The sequence below is a fragment of the Malassezia vespertilionis genome, chromosome 6 (genome assembly GCF_029542925.1).
Source record: "Malassezia vespertilionis chromosome 6, complete sequence".
NCBI classification, from domain to species: domain Eukaryota; kingdom Fungi; phylum Basidiomycota; class Malasseziomycetes; order Malasseziales; family Malasseziaceae; genus Malassezia; species Malassezia vespertilionis.
In genome coordinates, this window is record NC_079252.1 from 117,247 (window position 1) to 131,329 (window position 14,083).

A 14,083-nucleotide genomic window follows, 5' to 3' on the forward strand; every position below is an offset into this window, starting at 1 on the left:
ATTTATAAAGAGGCTTGCTACGTGCTGTCCTGCTCGGTCTCTTCTTCGTCTGGCGCGCCAAAAGAGATGGGCGCAGAGCCGAAGGAAAACTTTCCGCCCGAAGATACTCCTGTAGTGTTGGCAAATGAGGGGCCAATAGCGGCTTTCGTAAATGTAGTAGGGGTGTCGTCATTTGGTGCTGCCACAGGCTTTGTCCCGAACGAGAAGCGATGCGGCGATGTTTGCGTCGAGGAGGGCGAAGTGCCCGCACTGCCAAAGCTGAAGCTTGAGTTAGACATGGAAGGTTGTGTAGCACTACCAAATGTAATAGGCTTTGTAGTACCGACAACGGGTGTGTTCTTCTCGGGCGTTTTTTGCGATGACTCGGCCGGCGCTGCGTCGCGCTGGCCAAAGGAGAGCGCAGGGGCAGAAAAGGCGTCAGTGGCGGTGGACGCACCAGGGACATCAGGCGCGCACTCTTTCTTGGCATCCGCGGGAGCGCTTACTTTGTGGCCCGCAAATGCAAACCCGCCCTTGGGAATGTCGAATACAGGGCCGGTCGGCGCGGCGTCTGTAGCGTTCGTGGTTTTGGCAGCGTCGCTCAGTTTAGTACCTGCAAATGCAAATCCACCGCTGGGTACAAAAAACGTGGGCGCCGCAGGTTTGGGCGCCGCCTCGACGTCCTTGAAGTCCGCTTGGGCGATCCCGGGGTCGGTCTTATGACTCGCTGCTGGCGGCGTTGCTTCTACCTGTTTGTCCGCCTTGGGCGCTGCAAAAGAAAAGCCACCAGATACAGGGAAAGCCGGTGTTTTCGGTGTATTTTTTTGCAGTGACGCACGCTCCGCATCCTTGCTCATATCTTTTGCCGAAGAAAACGGAGACGCGTTTTTCGCGGCAGCATCAAAAGAGATTGCACTAAATTGCGGCGGCTGAGGCTTCGTTTCCGTATACAAATTTCTTTCCACTTGCGCCTCAGATATGCTGCCCGTGGTACGCGCATTAAAAGGACGCGATGAGAATCCGCCGCCCAGCGGTGCGTCTGCTATGACTTGGGGCAGCTGCGAAGACGGCGATTTCGGTGTAGCGCAATCCGCTCCAAGTGACGTACTTTCAGGCTGATGACTGGAAAAAGTACCTGTAGTATACTCACGGCCCGTATGCTTGGCCTCATCCGTGGAAACTGCGCTCTTGACGGGCACGGTCGCTGACACCGCGTCGGGCTCGGGCTCGGGCTCGGGCGGAGGGACTGCAAGATGTTTCTGTGGAAGCCACCTGCGAGAAACCTCTTCGTGATGGTGCTTATATTGCGTGCAGATACTCTCCAACAGCGGCGTGTAATCTGCACAGTCGCTGGACTTGTTGAGCAAATGCACAAACTCTTTGATCAACGACCAGTTCAGCCCACGTAGCGCGGTGTAAAATTCGACAAGTGTGTCCTGCGAAGGCACCAACACAGCATCGGCAGACACAAGGTCTCTGGAGCTGGCGCTGTGCGAGTTCGACACGGACGTGGAAGCATTTGGTTTTGCGCCTGCGAACGACGTCGTACCTACACTGAGCGCATTTGAGTTCAATTGTACCCCAGTAAACGGAGAGCTGGATGCTCCAGCAAAGATCCCCGCAAATGGATTTGGTTTCGGTGCCTCTACCGATGGGCTCTGCACCGTCGCGCTCTTGCGCTTCGGCAAGCCACGCATCGGTCGCTCCTGTCTCTGTGTAGCGGGCTTTTGTTAGCTACTGCATCACGTACCTGTGTCCCGACATTATCGGCCCCTTCTGCGGCTACAGCGTGCGGGTCGCTTCCGTCCTCGCGCTGGATCTGGCGCTCCGCAATGCGCTTCATCCTGGGCAAGCGTCCACCGGTGCGCGCACTAGCCACATCCGGCCGAGTCAAGGTACACACCTTCATAAATTGGTGCTGGCGCCGTCGCGCGCCTGCGCTGGCTATGGCCGGCCCGCCTGCGTACTTGGACACGAGCGAGGCTGCTGTGCACCTGGACCAGCAGTCGCGCGCGTTTGTATGGGAAGAAGAGAACGAGGAATGGGAATGGAATGGGCGTGCACCTGATAAGGGCGAGACGTACACTACGCAAGGGAGATGGATCAAGGCCATCGGTGCAGACGAGATCAGCAAGCAGCAAGCGGCATACAGCATACAAGGTGTCGATGAGAGTGTAGGTACTTGAAGCAAGCAGCACTTACAAGGGAGATCCCTGTGGCACCCGTATTGAAGCGGCAGCAGGGCGGAATGAAGCGCAAGCAGGAAGCGCAGCCAGCGTCCGGCCCCACGAAAAAGACGCGGCCCAACACGGCTGTGTATGTAAGTGACTTGCCGCTTGATGCGGATCGCGAAGAAATAGCGCAGGTATTTGCACGGTACGGTGTGCTATTAGAGGACGATCAAGGCGAGCCGCGCGTGAAGCTGTACCACGACTCTCAGACTGGCGCGTTCAAAGGCGAGGCGCTGGTCGTGTACTTTAAGCCTGAGAGTGTAGAGCTGGCGATTCAGCTTCTCGACGACTCATATCTGCGTGCCGCCAAAGGCGTTACAAGTGGCCCGCAGATGCACGTAGAGCGCGCCGAGTTTCGCGCCGAGCCCAGCGCCGAGGGCGAGGCTGCACAAGCTAAGCCGCGTACACTTACTGAGACGGAGAAGAAGTCGATCCAGCGGCGCATGAGCCGCATGCACAACAAGATCAACGACTGGGACTCGGGCTCTGAGGAGGAGCGCGCGGGTCCCAGCGCACAGGCGCGCACTGTCATTTTGAAAAAAATGTTTACGCTTGCAGAGCTAGACCAGGATCCGACGATGCTGCTGGACCTCAAGCAGGACGTGCGTGAAGAATGCGAGCTGTTGGGTACAGTGACCAACGTTGTGCTGTGGGACAAGGAGCCCGAGGGCGTGATGACGGTGCGGTTTAAAGAACCCCGCGCAGCACGCGCCGCGGCGCAGAAGATGGAAGGGCGCTATTTTGCGGGGCGGCGCATCGCCGCTTTTCTTGCCGATGGCCGCCCCAAGTTCCGGCGCACTGTAGATGACGACGACGGAGAACAGCGCGCAGACGCATTCGGCGAGTGGCTCGATCGTGGGGGCGACTAGTTTCCTATAGAATGCGCTACTTTATCCGGGTGATAATTTGTTGGTTCAGTTGCATGAGCGCTGCGCGTGCATCGCTCTCCGGAAGCGTTCGCAATGCTTCCTCCGCAAGGAACGCATGGTATCGGGCAAGCTCTGCCGTGCGTTCCAGTCCACCCGAGCGACGCACAATAGCGAGCGCCTCTTGCACATCGCCCTCGCGGCTAAAACGGCGCCGTACCATCTCGCCCATGCCCGAGTCCGGCAGTTCCTGCCAGGCGTACAGCACCGGTGCAGTTGCAAGCCCGAGCTGCAGGTCAGCGCCGCCCGAGGGCTTGCCGAACGCTTCTGAGCTAGACTTGAAGTCAAGCAGGTCGTCGACTAGCTGGAAAGCAATGCCAACGTTGCGCCCAAACACGTAAGCTGTATCGCATATCTTGGCCATCGCTGCACGTTGTGTCGCATCCAGCGTGTCGCGCTCTGCAGTACTCTGTCCACAGCCCCCCAGCACCACCGCAGAGCGCGCAGATTTCGCGAGCAATGACGCAGTTTTTAAGTACGTCTTTTGCAAATAATAGCGGAACATTTCTGCAGTCGGGCCGTTTTCTGGCTGCGACGCGCCGCTTGCCCAGAACGTGTCGAGGATGTAGTCGCTGGGGAGCGTCGCTCCCACGTCTGTAACAGGTAGCTGCTCCATAGATTGCGCGCGCATCTGCATCACCTCGCCTTCGACCAGGTTCGCGATCACGGTAGACATAAGCTCAATCACTTCGGGGTCGCGCAGACGCGCAAGTGCGATTGAGGCACGGCCAAGCAAAAAGTCGCCGCCAAGGATGCTCAGCTTGTTGCCAAACGTGCTCGGTGCCGACGGCTCACCGCGACGCATGGGCGAAGCGTCGATTACGTCGTCGTGTAGCAAGGATGCAACGTGGATCATTTCCGTGATCTCAGCGAGGCGGCGCTGAGTGGGAAGAATCGCTTGCTGCAGTGCAGGACGGTACGGCTTCGACACAATGGGGTAGGCGGGCGCAGCGCCATCCGGTGCGCTGGGGTTCACATCGTTAAGCACGCGCTCTGGGCTGATCGTCTCGTCCACATCTGCACCAATCCCCGCAATGCGTTCATTGGCCCAAGCCGGGCTCAGGCCGTTCGTCGCTTTGGCAATTAGCATCACAACCATGGGCCGCACGTGCTTCCCTTCCGCTTGGAAATAGTACTTCCCAATCTTATCCAGCGAGGGGTGCCCGCTGCCGAGTAGGGACGCTATGTTGTGCCGCGTAGAAGACAGCTCTTGGCCCACGACATCCAACGGGTCGCGCAGCATCGCATTCACATTTTCACCACCTACAAGTGCTTGCTTCGCATTGTCCAGCACACCCGACCATCCGGACGCATTGTGCAAAAAAGCACACGCACACAAGGGCACACGGCGAACCGTGCGCCATCGTCCACGCACGCACCACAGCGTCATGGCCTTTGCATAAAAGCGGTACGGCGACGAAAGAAACAAGTTGTTTAGTCAGCGTATTGGAACGCCGACACGTTGGTAGGTTGCACGTATGCAAGCGCATACACTGCCGCAGATCGCGCGCGAGCTATGCTGCAGTGGTACTGCGCCGCGGCCTGTGCTGCGCCGCACAGTCATGCTGGCCGGTCTGGGTAACTATATACATCCTACTACGCGGCACTCGATCGGCCAATTTGTCCTCGCGCCGCTCATTGCACGTGCGGAGGTTCACGATAGGAACGTACGGGCCCACATTGCGTCGATCATGGCGCGGAGGCGGCCAGAGGATGGATTGCCGTCATTTCCTCTGCCTGATCCGGCGGAGCCACAGCCATTTCGCATGGTGCGTGCCGCAAAAGGATGGCTCGCGCGTGTCACGACGCTGGTCGATACGATGCCCAACAAAGGCATGGTGCAATACCCAAAAGGTGCATTTCCTCCGCAACGTTTTCCGTTGGTTATGCTGGATATGATTTTTTATATTCCGAAAGCGCTCATGAATGTCAATGGGGGTGGGCTTGCAGCCGCAATGACACAGTACCCAACGCTTGACATTCCCAGAGACGTTTTGTTGCTGCATGACGAGATGGAGCGTGCATTTGGCAAAGTGTCGATAAAGTGGGATGGTAGCGCCGCTGGTCATAACGGAGTGCGCAGTGTGCAGAATATGCTGAAAAGCCGCGGCTTGGAGGAGAGTGTCGCGCGTGTAAGACTAGGGATCGGACGTCCACCAGACGGTGAATCAGTGTCTTCGTACGTGCTTGAATCGATGCCAGATGCATGGCTCGATGCGTGCATGCGTATGCACGAAGATGATGGTGTTGGAAGACGTACATGGGATACAGTTGTAGCATGGTGCTTGGAAACGACGCCAAGAGAGGCTGTAGCAGCGAGATAGTGCGTCTCGCATACTTCCGAAAAAAATACCAACAAGAATAAAACAAACCGCATAGGGACTTTATGAAACAAGCTAAAGCTGGTTACTGTGATGCAATGGCAGCTACTGGGTAGCGATTTTACAAAACAAGGTATTCCGATCAGTGTTATGTTATGCTACCAAGCCTACGTATCGCTCGACGTATTTCCCCCATCCGCTTTTTGTCCTTCAATGTGGGGAAAGCTGCTCTTGTGCTCGAGCTCCCCACCCCCGCGTCCGGAGTGCGCCGAGTTCCGTCGTCCTGAGTGCAAAGTACCTGGCACGGCATGCGCTTTGACTGGGCTTCCACGTCGCTGACCACTAGTAAAAGGCACGCCGGGAGAAGCGCCTTGCATTGCGCCTGGCGGTGGCATCTGCGCCATCGGTGCAGGGAATGACACCTGTGCAACTACCGCGGGGGGAGACATGGCGCCGTACATCATCGGTCCTCCGGGCGACATGGGCACGGTCCCATCCAGCGCATACGAGGGCTGTGCCGGAAATGGATGCTGGGCGTATGGATACATAAGCGTGTACGGCTGCTGCTCTGCCGGTACGCCATTTTGCGGCACATTGAGCGGCCGGATCATGTGCGGCGGCGCGCGAGGTGACTTGCCCCCGCGTGTCGTCGGCGACGATGCTGCCTGCCGCTGCATTCCAGCTAAAGCCGGGTTCTGCGCGTGATACATACCCATGATTGGAATCATGGGCGGTCGGGGCATACCCATAGGCGCACCTTCGCCAAACGACTCGACGCGCATGGCAGAGCTCGACGCAATCTGCTGACGGAATGGTGCGCCGTTGTACGGCCACCATGCAGTAACGACCGTGGGTTCAGGCTGCCTCGTAGACTGGCTAGGGCGAAAATCCATCATGACACGAGCACTGCTGCCGAGATTCATGAGCTGCTTCGCACCAAAGAAAGGGTGCTCCGGCACGTCTGGCTTGGACGGCGCCGCAGGAGCAAAAGTGCGAACGCCAGGCGTAAACGAAGACGCTTGTGGATTGAAGGAAGGCGTCTTTGCGCTCAGCTTCTTGGGCGCTGCATCCAGGCTCGCCGTCTGGTGGTCCTTCTTTTGTATAGGTTGCGCCCTTAATGCGCTCATATCAGCCGGAACGGGTGTCTTGAGACGGAACGACTGTGCCCATTCTTTTAGGTCAGAAAGCCTATTTTGCTTTTCTTTTTGTGCCAGCTCGGCTTTGCGCACGACCAAACGATCGCGCTCCTTACTAACAAACTGGCGGAAATCAGCAGTAAGTGCACGCCCAGAAGGATTTGTTTCCTTCTCGAGGTCCTGAGATTGCACAGGCTTAACAGAATCGCGCACAACGGCACCATATTTGTCTTCCTCGTTAATCTCCACCGCCTCGACCTGGTTTCGTTCTTCGGCTAAGTGGGTATTTCCAGCAGACTGGCTCATAATCTCTCGTGCAACCTTGTCAGCCTCGCGTTCGCGCTGCTTAAAGTCTCTGCGGGTGCGGTCGAGTTTTGTCGTGTAGATCGACTCTTCGTAGTTCGATTTCACGCCAAACTGCGCTTCGTTCGCGGCAAACTGGTCCCAGCCCGTAGTCGATCCTGAAAGGGAGAGAGACTCAGCTCCGGTCTCGAGCGCTTCAGGTTCGTCCCAGCGCTGCAATGTACGGCCATCGGATTGCTGCGTGCCGCTGATTTCCGTGTCGGTACGGAATCCAGTGGGTTTTGATTTAGTTATGCTTTGTTGCAGTGCACGCAGCTGCTCAGCAGTGCTCATGCGCGTACCACTCGCATCCACTTCGGCGATCTCCGAGCCAGGGATCAGGACTGATCCCTGCACTTCGCCCAGCTCAATTCCATCCGCTGCTGGATTAAGTGCCTGGCCTGCCGAGAGTAGCACACCCATCTCAGCAGCATCTGTCAGTGCGCCGGATAAAATTCCCACGTAGCGACTCCCATTCAGAAGTGTGACAGTGACCATCTGCCCAATGAGCATCGACAAGAGGCTCACCAACTTGTCACGCATAGGATCGTTAACTCTGCGCTCAAGTACCTTGCTGGGCGCACGTGTGCGCGCCATTTCCCCGCTCTTTCCCGCTCGACCGGATTGTTTGACGCCCCAAGCCATCGTGTCTGGTGGACTGCGAGAGGGAGCACCGGGCTGAGAAGGGGCGGACATTTCGTGTAGAGCGAGCCACTCGCACGCGCTACGCTCCTGGCGCATCACGTGACCATGTCACGCGCTAACTCGTGTGGTGGCATGCTTCGCGTGTCAGACTGCAAGAAGGGCAGGCGTTGCCGTTCGCAGTTTTGCGAGAAGATGGGATGCTTAGTATACTCCGTAATATTATGTGCATACATGTCCTGCAGGCTACTGGTTAAGCGATGACAGCTGGCAATGTAACTTGCTATGCACTTTATAGACACGACTTTGCACTGCCACAAATAAGCGATGCTTTCTCGCAGCGCGGTGCCGTAAAAAAAGATGAAATAGGCCAGAGTGAAAAAAAAGAGATGCAAGTAGGCTTCTCGCCCATAATGTCTATTGTACACACAAAATCCTTGCCGCTAGACGTGCTGGTTGAGCGACCAATGCGCCAATAGCGCCGGTGTGCTACACACGCAACACAGTACACATCCCTTAGGGTATACGCCTTATTTCCAAAACGGGTTCCGTTTCTTTTCGCGCTTCGGTTTTGTTTCGGGGTCTTGAAATGTAAGCACAGAATCGAGCATATCTTCGAGACCTAGCGACGAGGCGAGCTCATGCAGCGATGCCTCATCGTTTGTTCTCTGCGTGCGCGTCCTCTGCGAGCGTGGCCGTAACGGACCGCGTTTTTTTTTTGGTGGGTTCAACGCCGTTGCAATTTGCTGTGCGAAAGCGACAAACAAGCCCGGGTTTTGAACGGCACGCACAGTAACCGACACAAGTGCAGTAGAAGAGACTCAGGTCAGTCATACATGCCACATACATCGAAGAATAGAATGCACTGTCGACAAGCTGGAATGCATGCTCGAGCCATCTGGCTCTGCCCACCACAGCACCCCCAGAAGAACTACATACAGCACTACGCCCCATTTCAACAACCACAGCGTTAGCGACACAGTACTTCGGATGGTGCGATATGCAGTGCGCATAGCAAGCAGTACTGCAAGCACAGTGAGCACACCCGCCAGTGCCTGTGCGCCAATGTTCGGTCCTGCGTCGCTGTTCATGGCGGTAAGGCACAAGTGTTGTTTGTATGACGTAAGCATTCTGGTCTTCGTTGCCGCCACCATGTCGGAACGCAAAGTGATTAACAAATATATCCCGCCAGACTTTGACCCAAACAAGTCAACCAGGCGCAAAGGCGGCGGCGGAGGCCAAAAGTCTGTGCGTCTCATGGCGCCATATAGCATGCGATGCAACCGGTGCGGCGAATTTATTTATCGAGGCAAAAAGTTCAACGCGCGCAAAGAGGTAGTGCGAGACCAGGACTACTATGGTATCAAGATCTTTCGCTTCTACATCAAGTGCCCACGGTGCAGCTCGGAAATAACTTTCAAAACCGATCCAAAAAATACAGACTATGCCGCTGAGCACGGCGCAACGCGCAACTTTGAGCCGTGGCACGACGACGATGCAAAGCAAGGGGACGCAAAGCTCATCGTGGACGATAAAGTGGAGGAGGAGCTTGATCCGATGAAAGCGCTTGAAAAAAGACAGACTGAGACGCAGCGTGAAATGGAGATTCACGATGCATTGCAGGATATCCGAACTCGGAATGCACGCCTGGAGCGTGTCGATCCTGATACTGTGCTCGAACAGGTCGGACAAAAGCGCAAGGCATTGCAGGATTCAGTGCCAGTGCAGCGAGCCGAGGAGGAGGAGCAAGACGAAGAGCTCGTGCGTCGGTTCTTCCCGAAAGAACATGTGCAGAAACCGCCAACGGAGTTAAACAACGACGAAGTGGTGCCGGACGCGACAAGCCTCCTAAACGACACAACCCGGCATCAACTTCAGGCAATGGCGAAGCCAAAGCCTACGCCGCGAAAACGGCGGGGGCCAAACGCACTTGGCCTTGTGCGCAAGTAATCATGTATAGTAGAATACAACTTATATCCTTAGTGCAAACGCTACTCTTTATTTATAAGCGTGTCCTCTATGCATGCAAGCGCCTCGCGCTGCGCAGAGGCGAGCGGTGCACGAGCATCACAGCGCACAGTGTTTGGTGCGTGCACGGTGTCCAGCAATTGGTCGCACGACGCGACGTAGGCCAATACGGAGTGCGCCAGCGTTCCATTTTCATCGGCCTCATCCTCTTGTGCATCCTCCCCATAAAGTATAGAAGCCACAAGCTCATCCTGCTGCTCGACAAGCGCGCCCAATGAATCGTTCACTGCATCGTAATCCAGCGGCTCGGTCCCCTTGCCAAGTGCACTGCGCGCTGCTTTTTGTGCCGCATCGCCGTGCACAAGCAGCTTGGACACAGCTACCGCAAAAGGATGCAGCTCCGCAGGGATCAGTGCAGCCATGTCTTCAAATGCATTTGAACTGTCAAGTCCGGCATCCATAACTCCGTCGTCATCCTCTTCTTCCAGTGCATCGCGCAGTTCACTGCGGCCATCGTCCAGCATAACCTGTGCTTGTTTCCATTGTTTCAACATAGCCTCTTTTTTATCTTTCGGTATGCGTGTAATGTACGCATCCTGCCCTTTCCCAGACCCAGCAAATCCATCGCAGGCGTTCGAAATCTGCTGCGTCAATGCGAGCGAAGCCTCCCTTGTCGGAGCAGGCATTGCTCCCTGTGTGGCACCGGAGCGCTTTGTTTGTGCCTTTCCCAGGACCGAGCGTGTGCGTACATCCATAAAGCTCTGACACAGTTGCGCAATTAACAATACAATCTCCTCGGCGGCTTTACGAACCTCGCGGCCATAGACGCGACTAAGCGAAGCACCAAGGTTCACGGGCCCTTTGGCTTTGCTGCCATACACGACCGTCGCGCCAAGCTTGCGAGCCTCCTCCGTTGTCATATCTCTTGCGGCCTCTTCGGTCAGCGCATACACACGCTGGTGTTTCTGCGCCAAATTTGCAATAAAACTAAGCTGTGGTACATTTTCTGTCGCCATGGTTTTTAAAAGCGCCCCTGCAGCTGCCACACTTTCCGCGTCAAGGCTCGACAAAGGAGATTCATAAAATCCAGCATTTTTTGCCGGCCGCATCGCAATCGACAGCCCCGTTACGTTTTTTTGTGTAGCTTGCAGAATGGTAAGCAAATCGCGGTAAATTTGGGTACTCAGTGCGGCGCCGTCAAGCGTGAGTGCCTCTTTCTCGACCGTTTCTTGCGGTGCATAACTTGGATGGATCCCTTCCAAAGATGTGGCGCACAGCACACACATGCGCAGCAGATCATTCTGCAACTCCGCCGTGTTGGCGCCCATGGACTGCGTCGCGTCCATGCGAAAAGAGAAAAGATGCACGCACGTCCCTGACTAAGCAACGACGAAGGACCATGCGTGCTGTGTTGCAGCGCGTCAAGCAGGCATCCGTGCACGGTGCGTATCACCGTGACTTACACTAGTGGATGGAAAGCTTGTATCTAGCATTGGTCCCGGCATACTTGCGCTTATCGGTGTATCCCAGGAGGATACGCCGGAGCAAATAGATACTCTTGTTCGCAAAATGCTTACCATTCGGCTCTGGCCTGAGGGCGCGCTTGCCAACGGTGCAGCCAGCAGCGGGCCTGAGACAAGGCTGTGGCGCGCCAACGTTGCCGAATTTGGCGGCGAGATATTGTGTGGTACGTAATGGTCCGCTGACCCCAGTATCGCAATTTACGCTGCATGCAAAATTAAAAGGCACACGCCCCGACTTTCACGCTGCGATGGGCGGCGAGCAGGCGAGAGTATTTTACGATGCGATCCTTTCCAAGCTCCAAAAAGAATACATTGCAGACAAAATCCAGGGTATGTCTATGTGACGGCTCACACAAGATGGTGAATTTGGCGCAATGATGGACGTTGCTTTGATCAATGACGGTGCGTTTTTGCTGTAATGCTAACCACAGGCCCGGTTACGATCGGTGGGTAAATGTGTGGCTAAACTCAGCACTCGACACGTTGGAAAAGAAATAGCGTGTCGTGCGTTTCATGGAGCGCGCCGTGAGACGAGAATAGGCAAGAGAGACAACGGTGTTGGAGCTTGGGTTCCTCAGCAAATTGCGCATCAGGCTGCGACTGGATGTAGAGCATGCTGCATGTCAGCGTCTTTTCGAAACGTACCGTTGTGACCGCACGCCGTGGTAAGATAATAGAAATCGCCACGCACTGCGCCCTAGAATACTCGTGCCCCAATCGTACACAGAAGTATCAAACGTACCGCGCATTGCAGGCGTAGCTGCATTCAACAGCGCAGGCACCATAGTCGACTCTGTGCCGCCCTTTGCCGGTACGCGCGTTGCCATTTGCGATGTGACAATCACTGACAGCCTATCGTGCTCCGGGATGCGACTATCTCGCAATGTCGTCAATGCACAAAGCATGTGCAGCATAGCATCCGTGCGCCGACGCTGCTCGTCCTTGGTCGTACTCAGCGGAAGACAAAACGAAATCGAGTCAAGCACAAGCAGCGAAGTTCGTGGTGGAAGACCCGGCACTTTAAGTACAGTGCTGGCCGCTACGCCGAGAAAGGCAAGCAGCTCGCCGAGGGATGCGATGCGAACCAGGTGCAGTCCACGCAGGACAGAATGTACAATACACTTCGTAAGGATCGCGCTTTGTGTTTCTCGATCCGCGGAGTGTTCCAAAAGCGAGGTGACTGCGTCGCTGTCTATCCGCGCCGCTACGCTCGCACGCACCGTGGTCAAGACGCGCTGCAAAGGCATACCGCCTTCGGTATCAACCAGCACGACTTGGGCACACCACGGCTCGACATTGGCTTCGAACCACTCGGCTAATATAGCACAATCGCAAGCCTCGTGTGGCGATGGCCAGCCGACATCTTCATATGCAGCCTCGATCCCGTACTTGGTATGCGTGAGCCGCTCCGAGACGGCCATCTGCAGCGCCCATGCAGTTTTTCCCACCCCCGGTGGCCCAACTATTTCCAGGGCAGAGCCAATGGGAAACCCCGTACCCGTATCCTGCACAGGCCCTTCTTGCGCATTTTCTGTGGCAAACGAGCCACCCATGCGGAGATGCGAGGCGTAATGGTCGAGTGTGGGAAGACCAGAATGGAGCCGTAGGGGCGTTCGTGCAATCGGCGCAAGCTCGGGGCTTAGCGCCATATGACCATTTTCTGGCTCAACCCATGCATCGAGCGCATCGTATGTAGATCCTGTATCGGGATCGACCGCGTCATAAAATTGCGAAGAAAGCAGCGACACGCGCGCAGCATTTTCCTGCGTTTGCGCAGGAGCCTCATCGACAGATGGCAGTGGCATTTGTGAGAGTGGTAGCATATTCGCGCTCGGCAGTGCATCAAGAAACAAATCGTCCGGCGCTGACAGCGGTGCCCAAGCGCCCGGCGTGCCGAAAGGGCCGCCAGCCGACTCCATGGTGAGCTGTCTAACGCATTCCTCCACATCAAAGACACGTGCTGCCCCGGCGTTATACTACCCCCGCCATGTCGTTGGATCTGCAACAAGTGTTTGATTTTGCGATTCAGCTGTCCTTTCGCGCAGGAAAAGCGATTACCGAAGGGTCCGAAACACGGTTCAAAAACGCCGGTACGTTTTTTTCTCCTTACTCACCGCAGCCGGCTTCGACGAGAAGAAGAACACGGCTGACTTGGTCACCGAGACGGATCAAAACACAGAGAAGTTGGTGCGTGATGCGATTCAGGCCAAGTACCCCGACCATGAGTACGTTGCGACAAGTACTCATCTAGATTTATTGGCGAGGAGAGCTGGGCTGCCGGCGATGAGGGCGCACTGACTGATGCGCCTACCTGGATCATTGATCCCATTGACGGCACGACCAACTTTGTGAAAGGCATGCCCCATGTGTGCATCTCGATTGGATTTGTGTATAATAGCGTGCCTACGATCGGTGTGATTTATGCACCGTTCATGGGCCAGCTATTCGCCGGACGCAAAGGCCACGGCGCGTTTATGACAAGCTCGATGCACCCCGAGCGCCATGCCCTCCCGCTTGCCAAGCCGCTTCCGTTTGTCAGCTTGAAGCAGGCTTTGGTCGCATTTGAGTGGGGCTCAGACCGCTCCAACACTGTGATGGAGAAGAAATCTCGCACGTTCAAGCGTTTGGCTGGCGATTCTGCCAATGGCGTAGACGGCGGCGAAATGGTCCTTGGCGTGCGCTCTATGGGCTCTGCAGCCCTCAACTTTGCACACGTCGCATGCGGCTCGCTTGATTCCTACTGGGAGATTGGATGCTGGGCGTGGGATGTGTGTGCTGGAATTGTGATTGCAGGCGAGGCTGGATGTGCCGTCGTTGGCTCCAAAGAGCAGGCGCGTGGTGCTGTGCAAAGCGGCGAATGGCCGCCGGCTGTCACACCCGCCGTTCTGACGGGCCGCAAGTACCTTGTTGTGCGTGGCATGGACAGCACGCCGAAGGAGCCGAGTGCAGATGCGCAGAAGCGCTACATCCGCACGTTTTACAATGCAGTAGACGAGTGGGATCCGTAGACTACAT

General features: G+C 56.0%; 11 protein-coding genes across 11 annotated transcripts; 5 read left to right on the forward strand and 6 right to left on the reverse strand.

Annotated features, from left to right (window-relative positions):
* Positions 1-17: 17 nt before the first annotated feature.
* On the reverse strand, positions 18-1,822 carry MVES1_002941 (uncharacterized protein; the record flags this gene model as incomplete). Its single annotated transcript, XM_056207760.1, has 2 exons — positions 18-1,685; positions 1,730-1,822. 2 exons carry the CDS (start codon positions 1,820-1,822, stop codon positions 18-20), a joined length of 1,761 nt encoding a protein of 586 aa, XP_056063735.1.
* Positions 1,823-1,925: 103 nt separating this feature from the next.
* On the forward strand, positions 1,926-3,079 carry MVES1_002942 (uncharacterized protein; the record flags this gene model as incomplete). Its single annotated transcript, XM_056207761.1, is given in 2 exon segments — positions 1,926-2,157; positions 2,175-3,079. 2 exon segments carry the CDS (start codon positions 1,926-1,928, stop codon positions 3,077-3,079), a joined length of 1,137 nt encoding a protein of 378 aa, XP_056063736.1.
* Positions 3,080-3,095: 16 nt separating this feature from the next.
* Positions 3,096-4,526, reverse strand: COQ1 (tRNA dimethylallyltransferase; the record flags this gene model as incomplete). The annotated part of the gene is made up of 1 exon (XM_056207762.1): positions 3,096-4,526. The coding sequence occupies one exon, from the start codon at positions 4,524-4,526 to the stop codon at positions 3,096-3,098; it is 1,431 nt and encodes a 476-aa protein (XP_056063737.1).
* An 88-nt stretch (positions 4,527-4,614) lies between these two features.
* Positions 4,615-5,460, forward strand: MVES1_002944 (uncharacterized protein; the record flags this gene model as incomplete). The annotated part of the gene is made up of 1 exon (XM_056207763.1): positions 4,615-5,460. One exon carries the CDS (start codon positions 4,615-4,617, stop codon positions 5,458-5,460), a length of 846 nt encoding a protein of 281 aa, XP_056063738.1.
* Positions 5,461-5,624: 164 nt separating this feature from the next.
* PBP1 (poly(A)-binding protein binding protein) lies at positions 5,625-7,580 on the reverse strand (the record flags this gene model as incomplete). Its single annotated transcript, XM_056207764.1, has 1 exon — positions 5,625-7,580. The coding sequence occupies one exon, from the start codon at positions 7,578-7,580 to the stop codon at positions 5,625-5,627; it is 1,956 nt and encodes a 651-aa protein (XP_056063739.1).
* A 527-nt stretch (positions 7,581-8,107) lies between these two features.
* On the reverse strand, positions 8,108-8,668 carry MVES1_002946 (uncharacterized protein; the record flags this gene model as incomplete). The annotated part of the gene is made up of 3 exons (XM_056207765.1): positions 8,108-8,258; positions 8,425-8,475; positions 8,517-8,668. The coding sequence occupies 3 exons, from the start codon at positions 8,666-8,668 to the stop codon at positions 8,108-8,110; spliced, it is 354 nt and encodes a 117-aa protein (XP_056063740.1).
* Positions 8,669-8,729: 61 nt separating this feature from the next.
* On the forward strand, positions 8,730-9,527 carry cwf16 (Pre-mRNA-splicing factor cwf16; the record flags this gene model as incomplete). Its single annotated transcript, XM_056207766.1, has 1 exon — positions 8,730-9,527. The coding sequence occupies one exon, from the start codon at positions 8,730-8,732 to the stop codon at positions 9,525-9,527; it is 798 nt and encodes a 265-aa protein (XP_056063741.1).
* Positions 9,528-9,568: 41 nt separating this feature from the next.
* Positions 9,569-10,891, reverse strand: BNA5_2 (kynureninase; the record flags this gene model as incomplete). Its single annotated transcript, XM_056207767.1, has 1 exon — positions 9,569-10,891. One exon carries the CDS (start codon positions 10,889-10,891, stop codon positions 9,569-9,571), a length of 1,323 nt encoding a protein of 440 aa, XP_056063742.1.
* A 53-nt stretch (positions 10,892-10,944) lies between these two features.
* On the forward strand, positions 10,945-11,566 carry DTD1 (D-tyrosyl-tRNA(Tyr) deacylase; the record flags this gene model as incomplete). Its single annotated transcript, XM_056207768.1, has 6 exons — positions 10,945-10,987; positions 11,014-11,232; positions 11,258-11,398; positions 11,426-11,470; positions 11,500-11,514; positions 11,541-11,566. 6 exons carry the CDS (start codon positions 10,945-10,947, stop codon positions 11,564-11,566), a joined length of 489 nt encoding a protein of 162 aa, XP_056063743.1.
* A 125-nt stretch (positions 11,567-11,691) lies between these two features.
* Positions 11,692-12,987, reverse strand: MVES1_002950 (uncharacterized protein; the record flags this gene model as incomplete). Its single annotated transcript, XM_056207769.1, has 1 exon — positions 11,692-12,987. One exon carries the CDS (start codon positions 12,985-12,987, stop codon positions 11,692-11,694), a length of 1,296 nt encoding a protein of 431 aa, XP_056063744.1.
* Positions 12,988-13,055: 68 nt separating this feature from the next.
* MVES1_002951 (inositol-phosphate phosphatase) lies at positions 13,056-14,076 on the forward strand (the record flags this gene model as incomplete). Its single annotated transcript, XM_056207770.1, has 3 exons — positions 13,056-13,158; positions 13,188-13,293; positions 13,320-14,076. The coding sequence occupies 3 exons, from the start codon at positions 13,056-13,058 to the stop codon at positions 14,074-14,076; spliced, it is 966 nt and encodes a 321-aa protein (XP_056063745.1).
* Positions 14,077-14,083: the final 7 nt, after the last annotated feature.